The following is a 19,631-nucleotide window of genomic DNA, read 5'->3' on the forward strand; positions in this document are numbered from 1 at the left end:
GGCTTGGACACTTCTAGGGATGGAGCAGCCACAGCTTCTTTGGTCCAAGCTCCTATATTGTCATTGTAAACAATTGAATTACATGTTTTCAGTGTGGGGGCTGTTTCAGCATGGGAGAAGTGGAATACCTGTATGACCCCAGAGCTGGAATTTAGCAGCAGGTAAAGGAAGTAAGTCTTTATATAAATGCTCAGTTTAAATTCTACTAAATGTCGAACTGACACTGCAGTAAATAATAATTTAAAGGGTTTCTTCCTAGAACTGGTCCCTTTTTAGGAGGCCTTAAATGTCCAGGGGCTTCAATGTGCAGTGGTTTTGCAGCCTTGGCTGCAAGTTCTTCCACAGGTAGTTCGTGCTGCTTCCCTGCCTTCCAGTGGGGTTTGGTATGGAAGGTCTTTAGGAACTTCCACCCTTCACACACTGATTTCTCTGAGGATTTTGGGTTTTGCTTCAGATAAAACATCTGAATGGTCAGGTTTTATTTAGAAAAAAATTAACATACAACATAAACCAAATTCAAGTTAAGGCGGTGAAACTATTTTCAGTTTTTTCTATTGCAAAAACAACTGAGCAGGGAGAAACAAAAAGACAATGTAAAGCCTTCAGTGTCATTTTTAACAGTATTAGGACAAAATAATTCAGGCAGAAATACACATCTCTATTTTTTTAAGTTCAGTGTCTTTTAGTGTTTGTGCAGAATTGTTAGGTGTTTTTATCTGAGCTGCTAGAGTTGAGACTGGAAAACTAATCTTAACTTCAATAAAACAGGATTACATTTGGCAGTTATGTTACAGATTGAAACATATTTATTATCACTGGTTTCTCTTATTAATATATTTTATCTCTTCCTGTATCCACATACTGTAAAACTCTTTTTAAAATAATATTTCAAGGGCATTAAGAAATTAAATCCTAGCCCCATTGATACTAGTAGAAGTTTTCTGCTGGTTTTAATGGTTTTAATTTCACCTCATTAAAAATTGAATTTGCTCTGCAGTTTTTGGCCAGAGAATCCTTCAGCTGACCTTAAGGGGATTCTGTGCCTGATGAGGGTGTGTAATTCAGGCCAGTTGAGCAGATGTTTTTAAAGTAATCAGGGTCTGCAGCGTGGCTGCTGCAGTTACACGTGGAGGCGTTGGAACAAACGTGCTGCGTGATGTGTGCTGTAGAAGCCAAAACATTTGGGCTGATTGACAGAGATGGACAGTTACCTTGCAAAAACACGGAGCTGGAAACCAGTTCTTTCTCAGAAATTTTACTGGTCCCATGGTGTTGGATCAGCAAAACGAAGGCACATGGAAAACAGGCTTATTAAGTTAGGAGGGGTTTCAAGTGCAGGCTGATGGAGCAGGGGATTATTCTGGACCACCAAAAGTCCTTCCAAGGGAAGATGCAGTTTGTCCTTGCAAAAATGTGATGTTTTTCTGGAGGGGATGTGTGTTTGCTGCCTTTTCCTAATGTAAGCTGTGTTTACACAGGGAGTTATTTAATTTTTTTTTGCCTGTCATGGCTGTGTAAGGGTGGGATGGTTTCCAAAACTCTCCTGAGACGCTTTTGCAAGTGAAACTGGGGAAGTGATCTGGCTAATATATCTGTTACCATAATTAATGCATTGTTAGGCAGCATCACAGAAAATAAATCCTATATGGGGATATAAAGTGGATGCCACTTCCCAGTGTTTTGAATCCACAGCCATATTCCATGTGCCTTTGCTTAACGCACAATGAAAAATTCTTTATTATCTTTATTTGTAATTTGGTAAAAAGAATCTGAGATATTTTCCATCTAGTCATCAAAAAGCCTGAAAGAATGAATGTTGTTCAGCAAGGCTTGAATTTCTGAGATCTCTTTTCACGTGATACATTAAAAATTGCACAGTCTGAGAACAGATAATAATTTGATCGTGTTGTTTTGATTTTATTTTATTATCATGTTTAAAAAAAACCTAAACACAAAAGCTTTACTGTATGAAATGAAGGAAAATGTGAGAAAAGTGGATTCACTAGTAAAGTTCACTTTATAATTTTACAGAGAATGTTGTTACACTACTATTGATTTTATTGTATTTACAATGTATTATTTGCTTAACCTTGTAAATTTAGAAATGTAACTACTGTAACCTGGAATAAATGAATAAATAAATATAAATAGCAATGAAGTGGTTCATGTTGTTAAACAACATAAAAAAGCAGAGATGATCTGCCCCCATCCCCCTCTGTGAATTGTTGTAGGGTTGAGCTAAGTTTGTGCCATTTGAACTTCACATACTTTTGAAATGGCAGCTCTGGGTCATGTTTTAATTAATACCAGGTTTCTATTGCTTATCTAAAACAAAAAAACCTGTCACTTATAGTCTCGTGTATCAATACTTTCTGTTTGGATCAGTTACTGATGTGTCTACTACTGTAAAGCTATTTTGACAAATCTTTTAGGTTTTGGCACACAAAATATGGTTATTTCTATTACAGTGATGATCAGCTGATCTTAAAATTTATAAGGGTATTAAAGTCCACTCTGTGTTTTGTGTAATCTTGCAGTAAATGGTGTTATCTCCTAAATTTAAGCACCAGTTGTAAATGAGGGCATTCTTAGGTATTTTATTATCTTAAAATGTCTCAGTGTTCTCATTTGTTATGTAGAAATAAACGCAACTTAGAGTACTGAGACCATCAGTGCCCACATTCACAGCAAAGCTGTTGAGGTGAGGCTTGCAGTTACCTCTTGTGTAACCTTTTTAGCAGTTGCACATTTAGGAAAAGCATTCCTAAGCACTATTTTTATACTCCCCCAAAAAATCCACCGCTTAAAAGTAGCTCAGTAATTGGAGGCGAGTGTTGTTTTCAGCAAAGCCCAGCTCCTCTGCCTGTTATCCTTGAGCAAGCTGCAGATCTCTGCCTGCCTCAGTTTCCCCCGTGGGCAGACAGAGGTTAATAGCCACCTTGGAGCTCTTCCAGGTCCACTAATGGAAAGCTTTTTGTAAGAACAAGGTGCTGTAATTATTGCTGCTGTTATAACTGTACCTGTTCTTTGTGTCTTAAAGCTTGGGGTGATACTCACGCCTAAATATGGCTCCGTGTCTTTCCCTTGCAAGAGTCACTGATGACTCCAGAGGGCAATTCAGACCACAGAAATTAGGCTTTTAATTTCAAAACTATTTTAACCGGGATAGTCCTCTGGAGATTTCAGTCTTTTTCCACTACTTGTAGAGGAAACATAGCAAAGTTTAAATCCTGTTCCTAAGGCAGAAGTTCATCTTGCCAAACTTGAGCTCTGTAAAAGTGAGGTGTCTTGGGTAAGGCGGTGCCTAAGCTCTTTCTGTTTGCTGGGGAAGCAGAGGAGATGGAGATGCTCCAGGCTGCAATTTCCAGGATGGGATTACCTGGCTGAACTTCTCTCTGGCTGCGGCGGGAGGGAGTTTAGGTGATGAGCTCAGCACTGCATGACTAAGTAAGAAAGCTAAAGAGAAATAATGGCTTATAATTACAGAATGGTTTGGGTTGGAAGGGACCTTACAGCTCATCTTGTTCCAACCCCCCTGCCATGGGCAGGGACACCTTCCACTAGACCAGGTTGCTCCAAACCCTGTCCAACCTGGCTTGGGACACTTCCAGGGATCCAGAGGCAGCCACAGCTTCTCTGGGCAACCTGTGCCAGCGCCTCACCACCCTCACAGGAAAGAATTTCTTCCCACAATCCCATCTAACCCTGCCCTGTGGCAGTGGGAAGCCATTCCCCCTTGTCCCAAGTCCCTCTCCAGCTCTCCTGGAGCCCCTTTAGGCACTGGAAGGGGCTCTCAGGTCTCCCTGGAGCCTTCTCTTCTCCAGGTGAACCCCCTCAGCTCTCCCAGCCTGCCTCCATAAATTTCAAGGACTAAATTCCTCATTCAGGTTCTGCCAGCTAATACCTTGTGTTTCCTGTGCAGTTGATGCTAAGGCTGAAACTTTATGGTTGATTCCTCCCTTTTTGCTTGTGCTGCCATTGCAATGAAGTAAAGGGTGACAGGAGTGTGGATCTTACAAGGTTGTTTAGATTGCTGAGTGCTGAGATGTGGCTCTGTGAAAAGCATGGGAGCAGGTAGCAGATGAGAAATTATTGAATTTTCTCTGTTGCAGGCTTAAAATGAAAGCTGATATATGTAGACATGGATTTTTGTGCATGTGGATTCTGATTCAGTTGTTCTGAGCAGAATTAGTTTTGATGAGCTGTTTAAATTGAGGGAGAATTGGACACTTGGAAATGCTGTCCCCATGATGACCTCTCCCTCTGAATTCTTTAAAAATAAAGAAAAAGAGCAGACTTTCCCTCCCCCTGTTAGCATTAAATGTCAACAGCTGTATTTTGCTGCTGGTGCTTATTAACTTTCAGCCTTGCCTTTTTCAAGCATTTATTGCTTTAGAAATGAATTAATGCTTGTCACCAGGGAAATGTATGTCTTCCAGCTATCTTGGGTTCTCAAAAGATGCAATTTTTCTTAAGTAGATTGTTTAAATTACTGACCAGGGAACCTCCTAATTGTTCTACATTAAGTTTTGGTTCTGGCATGGTTTGTCTTGATGTCTGTTTTTTAATCTGTTGAAATCCTGTTACAGTCAGTAATTATTTGGAGTGTCTCTTTTGTAAAGAAAAGATGATGAATTACACCATTGGTTGTAGTTAATCCTTTTACTTTTTCAACCTGAAAGCATTTTTTCACTTTATTTCCTAGCTGAAGTCAGTTGTCCTTATTTTTTGCTACCACACATTCACTTTGCATCACATCATTGGAGGAACACCTAGTTGGTTAGGCAAGTATTATTTATTTCCACATTTAGCCACTCCTGTCCCATCCATGTAGCACTCAAAAAAGAAACAGGCTTTTGGGAACAGAGGAGTTTTAGAAGATATATTTTTTTATATGCTTTCACTGCAACTTTCATCTGGTCGTAGTTGTCTGCAACTTATTTTATTGGGGGTTTTTTTGTTTGTTTGTTTTTTTGTTTAAACACATGTAAGCATTTATAGCTTATTTCTTTTTTTATAAATGTTGAGAATCCCAGGATTTGTTGCAGCATCATGGCCATTATCTTGGCTTTGCAGGTAATTTACTAGTGATAGATATGGATAAACCTAGAGTCGAGTGCCTTTCATTTCCAAATCTGATCTTGAAATGCAAGGCTGAGAAAAGCAAAAAGTAGATCTCTGCTGTGACTGCTTCATAAATAGGCAGCTTGTTTGTTTTTTTTTTCCCCACAGATTGTTAAATTGGTGGCTATTATGCTGACAAATATAATTGCAGTATGTAAATCATATTGAAAATATTTTTGTCTGTTTGATGTATACTGAATTTAAGCTAAGTTATAAGGTGTGCTGTTTGGAAGTGTGGAAGATACAAGAGTGGAGCTACAGATAACAAGTTTATGCTTGTATTTCCTACTGATGAAGACTTTCACACAAGTTATTTCTATGGGTAGGTGATGAGAATATCACTCTGCATGTATATACATTTATTATACATTTTTGCATGATTATACATGTAGGAGTGGTACAATTTTGACTTGAGACTATTCGTGCCTTTTGTCCAAATACAAATTTTACTCGTTTAGGCATGTCTGTCTAAAAATCAAATTTCGCTTCTGCTTTTCGGAGATCTGAGTAAGAAGCAAGAGAAACAAAGGCCCGAAGGAACAGTCCAGAGCTCCTGAAATTTTAGATAACCCATTGAAAAAAATGGTCAAACAGTCAATATTGTACTTGACCCTCGTATCTTCTGCACTCGACTGTTTATTTTTATAGCTCACATTATATATGTTCACGCTGAACTCTGATGATAAGACTGAAGGAAAACATGCCTCTCATGACTCAGTCCGGTCGTAACTTCTGCACGTAATTTAATCATCAGCTGTCACAAATAATTAACTGAACATCAGCCAGCTTAATTCTGAACTCGGTATTCCATTATTTTGTAATTGCCTTTTAAAAAGACAAAGATTGCCTTTCAGTTAATTATCAGGGCTTCTGTTCCAGTCATGATCATCAGCGTTTCATGTTGCGAACAGTTTGGTCTTTAAATACATTGGCATTTAACTACTCATTTATTTTTGTCGGGTCTGTTTTTAAGTTTGTAATGTAACATCGTTTCATGGAATTGTTGTTCTGGGAGCAGGTCTGATCGGAAATGTTTTGTGGATTTCTTTGTGCCTTGCTGCCAAACTGATCTTTAGTACGACTTAAGCAATATGTCGCTCTTTAATGAAATCTGTTGCTAACCACAAAATAGGCTTTTCCTGAAGATAGTGAGTTGAATTATAGTTCAGGCACCAAGCTGCTAAAACACCCCCTTCCCAAAAAAAAACCCCAAACTAAAAAAACCTTGGAGGAACAGCTTTTCAGAGAATTAAATTTGAGACTTTTATTTCATCGTGTTCTTTCTCTCTTCAACAGCCACTTAACTCTCCTAAAAGAAAACAATTTTTTTTTTCCTGAGAAGGCTTTTCATTTTATCCTTTGTGACTTTTAAAGATTTCTTTAGTCGCTTTGTAACTCTGAAGGTCTTGTCTTCCTGAACACATTCATAGTTTATGATTATTTTGTATTATCCCTTACAAGTCACACCCTCCGTGTATCACACAAAAAGTCCTGCAGGCACTCAACTTTCAGAACCTCCCTGGGGCTAAAGAATTGCAGCAGAAAAGTTGGCCCAGCCTGTGTTTCTGTTTCATCCTTGTTTTTGTGGATGAAGCCTTGGCCCAAAGAAAGTTTTGATCCTCTCATTTGGGGATGGGGAACTCCAGGCACTTTCATCCACTCTGAGTCAATAAGCTGTAGCTGGGGCAAGGCATTTGAGCTAAAACACCCACATCCTTCCAGAATTGCATTATTTATCCATTCTCTCTGCTTTCACATTAATCTTTGTCTTGAATTTGCCTGGTTTTTTTCTGAGCCTCTTCTGTTTCTAGCATGCTTCCCAATTATAAGTGATTTTCATTCATCACAAAGAATTTAGTCGGTGCTAACAAAATAGATCAAAAAATAGCTTTTTGTTATTCCTCAAGAACAGATTTCAGAATCACGTAAGCAATTTTATCTCCCTCCTTTCCTCCTTTATTATGGTGGCCAAAAATGCATATGGTAATCCTATTGAATGAAAAGCATATTTGTCATTGTACATATATTTTTGTTTCTTGTTATTCTTGATCTTATAAAGAAAAACCAACAAAACAAAAAAACAACAAAACAAAACACCAAAAAAAATTGCAATTTTTAAAAATTCCCTTGCCCTTAACAGGTAGATGTTATTAAAGGAAAGTTGCCTAATGTTAAAATTTATTGTTACTGGATCAGTTATATGAAAACATTAGATTTATTCAATCAGCCCTAATAAAATAATGTAACCTGTCACTTGACTTTTGTAAAATTCTCTAGATAAATGCCTTATGTGCCAAATTTAATGTCCTGTAACTTATTATTTTTTATTTTAAACTGGAAGTTTTATCCTTTAAAGATTGTAAATGTAACGTTGTCAGATATGGAGATGTTTATGGGTTAATGTAAAAAATACACAAATAACCGATACTTTGGTAAAGGTGTTTCTCTTACACTTGTGTTTTCTGTGTTTGCCAAAGTTAAAATGTCTCTGTAATCCCAGACTATGTTCATTAACTGAAGTTTAATAATTCATATAATTCATCGCCATAAACTGGAAGAGCTCCACATAGGATGTTGCATTAATCCTTAAACAAATTATTTGTACGTTCAGAGGTGCCTTTCACACTTCTAACCCATGTTGCTTTTCTCTCCTGCAGATGGACCCCCCATTGTGGCTCACTATGATATATCGGATACCAACTCGGACCCAGAAGTGGTAAATGTGGACAATCTCTTGGCGGCTGCAGTGGTTCAAGAGCACAATAGTCAAGAGCTGGGATCTGCCTGGAGAACCAGAGGGCTGCTGGATGAAATGAGTGCTGACACAGGTTTGTTTAAATTCTCTGCCTCTGACATTTGTTCCAGCATCGCAGTTGGTGTCTCTCCCTTTATTTCTGTCGGTATTTTTGTAGTTTATACAGCTGTGAAAGCTCCCTGTGTGAATTTTGTGAGAAGACAGGGCAGGTGCTTATTAAAAAGGTGTGACGTTTAACCCAAAATAAAACTGACAGAAACTGAAAAAGATTCCTGCAATGTATTTCTGACACTAATTTTCTTAATTATTTTTTCTCCTCCTTTTCCCTCTAAGTACTATGGGAAACTTAGGTGTGGGGTTTTGGTTTTGGGAGTTTTCTTAAATGAAAGTGAACTAAACTTGTTCCTGAATGATCGATTGTGATGGCCCATGCCACCAGCCAGTCAACTGGTCATAATCTCATTTTGCATTTTGGAATTGTCTGTGTATGTCTTTTGTTTATCTCTTTATACCTTTAAAATACGAGCATTGATTGTTCCCATATTCCATACACATTTCCAACATCCCTTAGAAAACTGGACAGCCCAGCATCAGCTAAAGATGAAGGGTGAAAAGATGCTGGTAGGTGGGCTTAGCATCTAGAGAGAGCAAAGAAATTCCCTTCAGGAAAGGAAGGGCAGGAGTACTGTGGAAGACTTCAGAGAAGTTCGTGTAGCTCATAAAAATTGTTCAGCTTCACTTAAGTGCTCGTAACTCTTCACTAACAAAAGAGTTCAACAACAACATGAAACGTTGCTGTGCTTTGGATGCCACCAGGGAATATTTCCTATCGACTTCATCCCACAGCCTGGTGTGCCAACACACTGCCTTCCTTTCCACTTGATATTTTAATACCCACCTCAGGATTTTTAGCTTCATAAGACACAGTTCTTTCCTGCTGTGGTGGAGCACAACAGGTTTGTGTTCTATGCTTTGTTTTCCAAATCTGTCCTGCCACAGGGCACCCACAGTGGGAGTGTCGTGGTGGCTCTGAGATACTTTTCATTGTCTGTAAGGCTTAAAGAAATACAAATATGTGGCTTTTTAAAAGAGATATTCCAGCACTGTGGAGTTGACAGGTCCATAATTTAAATATGAGAATCCATGTGCATTGTTTTCACTGTTGCCCCTGGCTGGATGTTGTTCCAGCCTTTTTGAAGCTCACCTACGTTTTCCAAGCTCATTGGTATTTTTTGCAGGATAGCAGCTGACTGGCAGCTACTTGTCCACTAACAAGCCCCATCCTTTATCAAGTGATTTTTAAAAGAATTAGAACAGCTGAAATCACCTGAATTATATAGCACTAATGCAATGGTACTGCAAAGGAGTGTAAGGAAATAAAAAGTAATGTTTCTTACCCAGCTTTCTTCCACTTTCCACCTAAAATGCTGCAGTGCTGGTACAAATTTTTCTTCCTTCCTCCACCTATATCCAAGGGGACTTGCAAGGTAGAGGCTGGTAAAAGAAAACTAGAAAACTTTAAGAGACTTCTTCATCCCTGGCCCTATGGGAACATGTTCATATGGATTTGGTCCTGGTACCTCGGCTGTGTCAGCAGCTGAGAGGATGAATCTCTTTTTCCTCCTGCACACACCTTGTCCCAGAGCCCTGCAGCCTCTGTACACATCTGACTGCACCTTTGTCAGTCCTGGCCTTTTCCTACCCTGTCTAGGGTTGCACACTGGGAAAGCAGAATTTTCAAATGTTGCACCTTGTTCACAGATTTAATCTTCAGCCAGCATCTAGTTTAGCAGACATGAAAGAATGTGTTCCCATGGGAAAACAACAACAACTTAAGCTCTATCTCAGTGAAAAATCTTACTGTGCTATCACATCTCTGTGCATGGGCAAATACTTCGGGGCTGTTTTGCAAGCCCTCGTGTTGTAGGGCAAACAATGCATCACTTCGGGCATCATCACAACATTTGTGCAAAGAAGTTAACAGCGTGGGCATGTTATAAGGCGTGAAATTTGTATGGCCAGAGGCTGTAAATCTGTCTGTGTGCTGTAATCCTGATTTATATCAGCTAATCTTGCAGTGTTTACTCTGCTAATCATGGTTTCACTACTGCTGATTATCTGTTTATTGTCTGAACTTTAAATTATGGTAATATATGAAAGCTCTTTTGGGACTACAATTTTATACCTCTGGGGGTTCTTCTTGGGGCTGTTTAAGAGCTGCTCTGCTTTACCCCTCTGTCAGAAATTAGCCTGTCTAGAAAAAGGTGCAGAAGGGTGGTATGGCACTAATACAAGATACTACAGCCATCCAGTTCCATCCCCTGCCATGGGCAGGGACACCTTCTGCTATCCCAGGTTGCTCCAAGCCCTGTCCAACCTGGCCTTGGACACTTCCAGGGATGGGGCAGCCACAGCTTCTCTGTGACAGGGCCTCACTACCCTCACAGCCAAGAATTTCTTCCCAATATCTTATCTAACCCTGCCCTCTGACAGTTTGGAGGCACCAGCACATGAATCAAAGTCTCTGAGCACTCCCATTTCATGTTTCACTGTCTGCCCAGCCACTTCTAATAAAGAAATACCCATGACCCATTTTTGGGCTGTCTGGCAGTCAGTGATATTTGCCAAGAAACTTTCAGCTGAACTGTAATGTTAGGAAAAGTCTGCCTGGGCTATTAATTCATTTTAAGTTCAGCTGACAAACATTTTTTGTCTTGTGACGTGGAAATTACCCCTTCAGGTACCTGGCAGCACATGGGTTTCCTTCCCTTGCTAATCCTGATCAGATGTTGCACCAGGGGTCTTGGCTTTCCAAAAACTGAACAAACAGCGTCTGTGCCCCTACAAGAAAGGTGGAGAGAGACTATTTACAGGAGCATGGAGTGACAGGACAATGGGAAGTGGCTTCCCACTGCCACAGGGCAGGGTTAGATGGGATATTGGGAAGGAATTCTTCCCTGTGAGGCTGGTGAGGTCCTGGCACAGGTTGCCCAGAGAAGCTGTGGCTGCCCCTGGATTCCTGTAAGGGTTCAAGTTCAGGTTGGACAGGACTTGGAGCAGCCTTGGATAGTGGAAGGTGTCCCTGTCCATGGCAGTGAGGTGGAATGAGTTGAGCTTTAATGTCCCTTCCAAGCCAAACCATTCTGTGATTCTATTTGCATCTTTTCCAAGTGCTTAAAGCAGTCATTAGAAGGTTTCCCTGGCACTTGTTTCAAGTTTAATTTCTTCTCTCTCTGTCCCCTTGATCTGCCTGGAGGTATAATCAGTTCTGCATGTTCGCACACCTTTGAAATCCTGCAGATCATTATTGCTTCCTCCTCCTCTCATCATCTGAGGATGTGTCCACTCGAACTGGATACACATAAAATATTCACCTCCTCTCAAATTGCCTGCTCGACAAATGATTGTTCCCCTGTGTAATACAGCTGAGCAAGTGGTTTCTGAGAAGTTGGTAGTGTCACCTACTTCAGGGCTGCCCAGCACCCCCCAGGCTCATGAAAGACAGTAGATTTAATTGTCTTCTCTTTTTCCTAAAAAAAAAAAAGAAAAAAAGAAAAGAGTAGAAGTTAAATCTTTTCATTAACTGATTTTTTAAAAAATCTATTTCCTGTAAAAGAAATAATAATTTTGTCTGCTTTGTGTTTTCCACGCAAGTTTTATTTAATATGACTCAACACAGCTTTGCTAATTGGGGTGCAGAACCTTCTCAGGGGTACTTGGCAGGAAAGACAAAAACCTGCCACACTTGCTGTATTTAGAGAGGGTTTGTTGTTTGACAGACTGATGAACTGGATAGCATGGAGGAACTGTAATTAAAAAAGCCCTGTAGTATATGGGACTTAACGAAAACCAGATTTTTTTTCAAGTATTTTTAATAATGTTAGAGCAGATGTGTGAAGCAGCACAGCCAGAAACTGATGGGTTTGCTGTGTTTTTTCATTGACCAGCTTCCCCTAGTTTTCTATTTAAAGAAAATAAATTAATTTCCTTTCATGTGTGTGATGTTTCTGTCCAGCATATAGACTGTGTTTGCCACAGTGTCATTGAGTTTGGTTAGATGGTTTTGTATTTTTAAGTTGAAGGGATTTAAGCACAATCTAACTCTTAGCATTGTTGCAAAATTGCATCTGGAAATTCTAATTGCATCAGGAACAGTCGGTCTTTGTTCACATTTGTATCATAACACCATCACTAGAGCTCTTGACACTGGTTAAATTTAGTATATTAGGTGATGAACTGGAAGTTGAATGATTTGATCTAATAAGATTTTCCAGTCTCAAGTGTTTCAGTCCCTTGTTTGTTTGTTTGTTTGTTTGTTTGTTTTTGTTGTTAGGGTGAGAAACTCCTTTTCCAGTGGCTTCTGAGTTGTGTAAGCTGTTAAACATAGGCTGTATTTCATTTTCCCCATCCATAGGTCATTTGGATCCAGGTTTCCTTGCAGGTGACAAAACCTCTTCTGGTAATGCCCAGGCCAATGAAGAAATTAATATTGCCTCTTCTGATAGCGAAGTAGAGATTGTTGGAGTTCAGGAACATGCCAGGTATGAATTATTTTTTCTTGCTCTAATAGTTATTTCAATGCAAGAAACAACATTGCAGTTGTTTCTTCTGTTCTACTGGTCACGGTGGTGTCAGAATGTCTTTCTCTTTAGAACTTGACCAAAGATTCAGATTAAACTTTGATATCTTGATATCTTTGATACTTGATAATGTTTGATATCAAACATTAACTGGCTAAAGGTGTGTGGTATTTAAACACCAAATAGTGAGATACCAAATGTACATACATCAGGAATTCAGAGTTTAAAGGAATATGTGAACATGCAAAAATATTTACGTGGGTTCTTGTTTCCTTTCAAAATATGAAGTTTTTTATCAGCTTCCACTTTGCTTAATTAATCAGTAGTTGTAAAAATAATATGAATTTTTCAATGCCTAGTGTCATAAGATAGCCCCTCTAGATTAAAAATTGGATCATTATGAATCTTGCTTTTATTTCAAGATACAGGAGAGTTCAAATCCCAAAAGCAGATGAGGGTAAGGGCACCAGAGGTTTCTCTCAAGCTCAGATAAAAACCTGTCCAGCTGGGCTCCAGCTGTTATTCTTGATCGCATTTTTTGCCCTTGCTCTTCATTTTTAGTCTATGATCTTTCCTTGGCTTCAGATATTATGAAGTAGTTGAACACGACTGGCCTGTTCATATAATGTGGAGTGTGAATTTGGTGGAATAAAAGCAAGTTAAAACAGTACACAAACTAGCCTGCTGCCTGGTGGGTGCTTGGAGACACAGGGGAAGGGCATGAGGGACAAGGAACAGAGCTGGGACAAGAAGCAGAGCTGCTCTTTGATGTCCTTTCAGGGCATCTTCCTTGAGGAAAGAAGAAGGAAGGTGTGCAGGACCCAATTTCCTGTGCAGAAAATTTTAAATAGTGTGGGCACAGCCTGGTGCTGTTGGATGTGAAGAAGGGGAATTTTCAGGTCCTGTAGTGAGAGAGATTTAGTCTTTGCTTTTAGAACAGTGAAAGTCCTTGCATGGCCAACTCTTTTGGAAGATACTAATTCCTTGGGCTGTTTATCCAGCAGACCCAGGGCTTGGAGGATCTTTGTGCTAATTTTAAGGGGTGTAGACTTGCCCTCCAGCACTAGTTGGTGTAAATCTGTCTGGCACTGTGCACACACAACCCGTCTGTTGCAGTGCCCTGTTGGAAACCTTCCCATGCTGCTGCCTTGGTAATGCTCAGCACGTACAGGAATGGAAAGAACTAAACACAGAGTTGCTGTTAAAAATGAGTTTTAGTAGATATGGACTGAAGTAATTTCAGCAAATTGGACTAAAAGCACACTTCTGTGCTTTTCTTTGTTCCTGTAACCATTTCCCACCTCCCATCTCTCACAGACTAGTGTTTACTGGCCCCGTTGAATTCTCACACATTCCAGTTGTTTGAATCCTATTTAGAGTTTTATTTCTCTTGCAGGTCTAGGCTTGCAGTTATGAAGTATTGATGGGCTTCTGACAGGGTTGTCGTTTGGACAAGGTTTAGGTTTTTGATCAGTATTTTTTGCATGCTTAGTTAGTGTGGTGTTTGGGTTCTGTTCTTTTGCTGGTTTTTATTGTGCTCCGTACTCCCTGTCCTGAGTTGTGACACCCTGGGGTTTGTCCATCATCTGTAGTTTTTCAGACTGTTAGTGAACTGGTGCTGTTTCTCATCATTGGAATATTACTTGGCATCTACTTAGGACACCAAGTCATGTTTTTGTTTTTGTTTTTGGTTTTTTTTATTTTTTTCTCCAGTAGATTTTAATTTTTAATCATGCATGTGTATAAAACAGTTTTCCTCTGGGATTTTTTTTCCCTAGTTTGTTTTTTTTTTTACCTCCTTTTGTTTTCTATTTTTTTTTTTTGGTTGCCTTTACTTGGTATCTCCCCTTAGCTGCAGATTGGAAGCATGTTCCCTGAGCTCGTGTTTGACTGAACGTTTTGCTGTTGGCTGCTTACGTGACTTGTTTGAGGATAAACACTTTTATTTTTCCGGGATATCATTCCTACGAGATAATTTATGGCTCGGTTTTTGTCATCTTCAGGAGGATAAGTTAGTCTTGGCTTTGCCTAAGCATTGAGGACTGTTCTCAAGAGTGATGGACCATAGTCCCCGAGACCAAACATCATATTTAATTCGCTTTGTCTACAACCTTTTCTTGTCACTTATGCCTAAAAGTATTTCTTCTTAAGAAAGCTTTAAAAGAAAGAAGTCCCGTACATTTCTTAGAGTTCCAGTCTCTTATTGCTAAGCCTTTGTAGATGTATACTTTAAGTATGTATTTTTAAGACTGAAGAAGCAATAAAAAAGCCATTCTGAACATCACATCTAAAACTAAACAGCGCGTCTGAGAAGACAATGAGACATTTATATTCAGAGAAGTTACAGCTCAGAGAATGAGATTTTTCATTCTATTGCATGAAACTCCAACTAGAACCAAGAAAGCTGAGCATAACCTAAGTAGTTTTGGAGAGAATAAATAGCGTGACCTTAAGTTAGAATAAATAAAGTGTAAATGTCAGGGATATTTGATCAGTGCAGAAAGTTAGAGTTCCCGAAATGCACAAAGAAATGGGAAAAGGTTACCCCAACAGCCAGAACACCTCATATTTATCTGTGCAGCCAGGAGCAGCTACAGCCAACACCAGAGCTTACCAGGAGCAAAACAATTTTTGGAGCAGTAGATATTGAGTTTTACTGGTGCTCGTGTAAGATTTTACAGCTGAGAATGGAGTGATCATCGTAAAGCGTCCTGTAAATTCCTGTCATCACTTCAGCATGCAGAAAGATTAGTCTATCTTTCATTTTGCTTTTCTTTTTTTCTAATTGCTGTTAACTTCTGCTTCACTTGTCACATATCTACTATGAATATAATAGGTAAAAATGATGTGTAAATAAGTACCTTTGTATCTTGCTTCAGCGAGGCACCTGAGCCTGTGCTTATCTTTAAATACATGATTTAATCACTGAAAGCTTAAATGTTTTGCCGAATGGGGCTGTGCTGTTGTCAGTGAGCATTTCCCAGCACGTTTGTAATTTTTAGTTAAGAAGACCAAAACAAAAATCAGACATAATGTAATTAACAACATCTCGTTTGCAATTATTGTAGTGAAAGTATCACTAACTCCTTATTTTAACACGGTTTTGATTTAATATAGCAAGATGGCTTTTCTTTTTGTCTCATGCAGCCTCACTTCAAATATTTCTGTTTTTAAAAGTCCAGTGGGTAAAGCTGCCAGCAGGACACTGTGCTACTGAATTAGGGTACTACACATGATGGGGCAGGCTTCTTCAGGATCCTTGGGATCCATGCACATGCTTTTTAAGGATTATCACTTTACACACACTGGCAGAACCATTTCTTATAAATAATTTAATCCCCACCACCACCCCAAGTTTAAATTTACTCTCAGCTTTGTTTCCTGGGCATTTAGGATGTCACGGACTCTACAAATGGCAAATACACGAGGGCAGTTCGGTGAGGGACGTGTTAACCAGATGTCTAAGTGATAAAACCCTTCAGCTGAGACTCTGGTGCCTGAATTCAGTAGTGGCATTAATCCCCTGTGGGTTTTTTTGCCTTGCTGCAGGTGTGTGCATCCCAGGGGAGGTGTGATCCAGAGCGTGTCCTCCTGGAAGCGTGGCTCTCAGTTCATCAACGCCCAGCAAACACAGTCATGGACAGCAGTGGCTCCCCAGCAGAACTGGTCCTCACCCCCAGAAGTCGTGGACCTCACCCTGGATGAGGACACCAGGCGCAAATTCCTGCTGTAATCCCGTGTCACTGTGTCCCCGTCCCCTTCCCCTCTTCCCCTTTGTGGCACAGAAGTTCATGATTAAACCTTGAGTTTCAGAGCCCCCTCCCCACCCCGTTCTTGGCACTATGAAATTCAAACTCACGACGTCTCTTTCATGTCCATAAGAATGTAGTACGATTTCAGTATGACTTAAAAGGGTTTTTTGCCTTCTCAAAGGGGGATTCCTCTCAGATTAACAGCACCGAATTTAAAACACGTCTACAGTTTACTAACGTGTGCGTGTTAATCTGAAGAAATAACTGTGTGCAAAACTTACATCCTCCCTCCCTTCCCCTCATCCCGGCTCCAGAACGTTTTTAACTTATCAGTAATATTGAGTTTGTTAGTAGAAGTTAGTGTGTTGCTGTGTGAGCATCAGTGATTTTGAGAAATGGTGTGTCCTTACTGATTTCAGTGGAACTGGGGGTATTCAACACTTCTGAAGTCTGGGCCAAGAGTGTTTGTACGCAAGCTGATTTGGTTGTGTTACCAGCAGGAGGGACTGTCTTTAATGCAAACGGCCCATAACTTATGCACTGAACAGCTTTTAATTAAAGCATTTTTATTCTCAGTATAATTTATAGTTTATTCAGTGCTGAATCTTCTGTCTACTTGACTACTGTGTTTCACTGATCATTTCCCATGGCTTGATATGGCTAAAACAGTAATAATAGTAGTGACTTAGTAGCAGCTGATTATTGCAAAAGCACAGGAAAAGGTAATAAAAAGGCCCAGCATCCCTCTCCTTTTTAATTATAGATGAACTTTTTTACCTTTATCCAAGAATTGCCTGGAGGAGATGGAGAAACTAAACGTTTTGCTCATAGTCCTCATTTCTCCTGTTGCTTATTTGCTTCATTCACCACTTCAAAAAAAGAAAAAAAAAACCAAACAAGCAAATTCCAAAGCCCCAGCCTGGCAAAGCACTGGCAGCTGCCAGTGTTCAGCTGGGACTGTTCCCAGGAACTCGTGGGGCCACTTAAGTGCTTAAAACTCTGTCCTAAAAGATGTTGCAGGATCAGAATCAGAACCTAAGGTTGTGATTTCTTTTTTTTTGTTGTCGTTTAATTAATAATCTGCACTCTGCAGGATTCTAACCTATATGACATTAAATCTTACCTCTTACGTAGTTTTAGAATTGTTTTTAGGGCGTGATCCAGATTCTTTCTACCAGAATATTTGCAGAAATCAGTGGAACTACTCAGTTTAGCAGGCTGTGGTTTCTGTGGTGTGTATGGAAATTCCTGCCCCTCATCTGTCATTTTGAGCCTTTCTCAAGGCAAAAACCAAAGATTAGACTTCTAACAGAATGATATTATTCACTTTTAAAGTCTATCGTGCAATTAAAATGTTCCTTCATATTCTGGATGTTTTTCGTGGGAATTTTTTACAGCTCTGTCTTCAGACTTTTTTAGCAGTTAAGGCTGAAACAGGGGTGGTCAGGACACGGGAAGTTCTGCTTTCTTTTCGTGCTGGCTGGTTTTGAGATTTATTTGGCTTCCAACAGTTTTACCTGTGGGCAGAAAAAAAAAAAATTAAAAATAGAACTGCCTGTGTTGTCACGTAAACGAAAAAACAGCCCGGTATAGTCAGTAACAAACATCTCTTTTTCCCCATAAGCAGAACAGTTTGGACTGCACTTTACAAGATGAGTAGGTAAGGGATCGATACTCCAATTTCCAGCTTTCTAAAACATTGAACATTAAGTGTATTATTGCATGGCCAGAAAAATGTATGTGGTGCTTCTAGTGACTGATTTCTTTCTGGGGGGGGGGGGGGGGGGGGAGGGGAGTGTGGATGGAGCCCCTTGGCAGTGCAGTAGGGAAAAGCCCCCCCGCACTGCTCTGTTGGTCCCTCCTCCCGGCGTTTTAGTCGCGCACCTCAGTCGTTTCCATGGGCTCACACACCTGCTGTAGAGATAACTCTGGAACAGGGGCTTAGTGTGGCTGCTTCTCCCTGTTCCACAAAGTCTCCTGGAGATCAGTTTTGAAGAAAGCTGCAGGGACCCGTTTGCAGTCCTTCCGTGAAAAAATGCAAACTAACTCTCCTCGGTTTTTTTCAGTTTGTATATGATGTGACTTCCATGTATATATAAAAACAACTGCATCCTAACCAAACTTCCTCCATTTGTGCACTGTGTTTGTTTAAACAATTCACATATTGTAGTCCGATGCAGGTTTTCTTTTATTTAAAACACTACGTATTTTCTCATATTCTTAAGAGATTTTAAAGGGTAGTGCTCTGAAAAACACAATCACTGGATAGCTTAGGGTTAGGAAATGGTTTGGTTTTGTTCCTCTCTCTCTCTTTTTTTTTTTTAACTGTTATTTTTTTTTTTAAAAAGAGCAAAATGTGCCTGGGTGGTTTTGCTCTTCTAAGCAAGAAAGAGAAAAGTCAGCCATTGTATGGCTAAGAACCAATGCACTTGGGGCCTGATCCAGAACCCACTGGGGTCGGTGCAGGGCTTTCCATCGACCTCAGTGTGCATTGGCTCGAGCCCTTCAGGGTTTAGCAGTTCCTGAATTGCTGGAGTGTGAACTTGGAATCTTCTATAGTGAAGACAAATCACTGCTTAGAATATAAATGTTTAAAATGTGCAACTCTAGTTTAAAAAAAAAAAAAAACAACAAAAAAACCAAAAAAATTGATTCTTCTCAACACTCACTATTTAGTTCTCATTTTCCATCTAGTATTTAATGGTCTTTGGAGAAAAAAATAATAATAAAACAGAGTGTTATATAAATATAAATATATATATTTTTGGTGCAAGATGAGACCTTCTGTTTTTTTGAAACAAGTCTGTAGAATAAAGGTTAAACTATTTTAAGACAAAATAAAATAGAGTGTATTATTTAAACAACGTCAATTTGTTTGGAATTTTTGTTTTCCACTTTCATCAAATGTGCTGCAGTTTGTCATATGTCCAAAATAAATCCTTAAGATCTGGGTTACAGCTGCCCAAATACAGCATGTTCCCTGCTGTAACACATGCAGCATGTATGTAACATGCAGTAACACATGCAGTTTTGCATGTCCAGAACGGAAAAGAGATTTCCCGACTGCAGAATCTTGCTTTTATCTCTCAGAGCAGGGCAGGACTAACACTTCTCCCTGTAGTGCCGGAGGGGGTGCCAGGAGATGTTCAGGTACCAGTAACAAGTGGCTGCTGCCCATCACAGACTCCCAGAATGGTCTGGTTGGAAGGGACCTTAAAGATTATCCAGTTCCACCCCCTGCCATGGGCAGGGACACCTTCCACTATCCCAGGTTGCTCCAAGCCCCATCCAACCTGGCCTTGGACACTTCCAGTGATCCAGAGGCAGCCACAGCTTCTCTGGGCAACCTGTGCCAGGGCCTCCCCACCCTCACAGCCAACATATATCTTCATGTATAGGTGTGTGTATATATATATATAT

General features: G+C 39.8%; 1 protein-coding gene across 3 annotated transcripts in view; it reads left to right on the top strand.

Annotated features, from left to right (window-relative positions):
* The window catches only part of CUNH18orf25 (chromosome unknown C18orf25 homolog), a 46,497-nt gene extending 27,422 nt beyond the window's left edge, over positions 1-19,075 (top strand). For all 3 annotated transcript variants that reach the window (XM_027656051.1, XM_027656052.1, XM_027656053.1), the window contains 3 exons: positions 7,782-7,952; positions 12,294-12,420; positions 16,009-19,075. In XM_027656051.1, the coding sequence (XP_027511852.1) occupies positions 7,782-7,952; positions 12,294-12,420; positions 16,009-16,192 (482 nt within the window). In that variant the 3' untranslated portion in view covers positions 16,193-19,075. The remainder of the gene's footprint in view (positions 1-7,781; positions 7,953-12,293; positions 12,421-16,008) is intronic.
* Positions 19,076-19,631: the final 556 nt, after the last annotated feature.

This window comes from Corapipo altera, unplaced genomic scaffold (genome assembly GCF_003945725.1).
Source record: "Corapipo altera isolate COAL_440 unplaced genomic scaffold, ASM394572v1 61553, whole genome shotgun sequence".
In the NCBI taxonomy this organism is placed as follows: Eukaryota; Metazoa; Chordata; class Aves; order Passeriformes; family Pipridae; genus Corapipo; species Corapipo altera.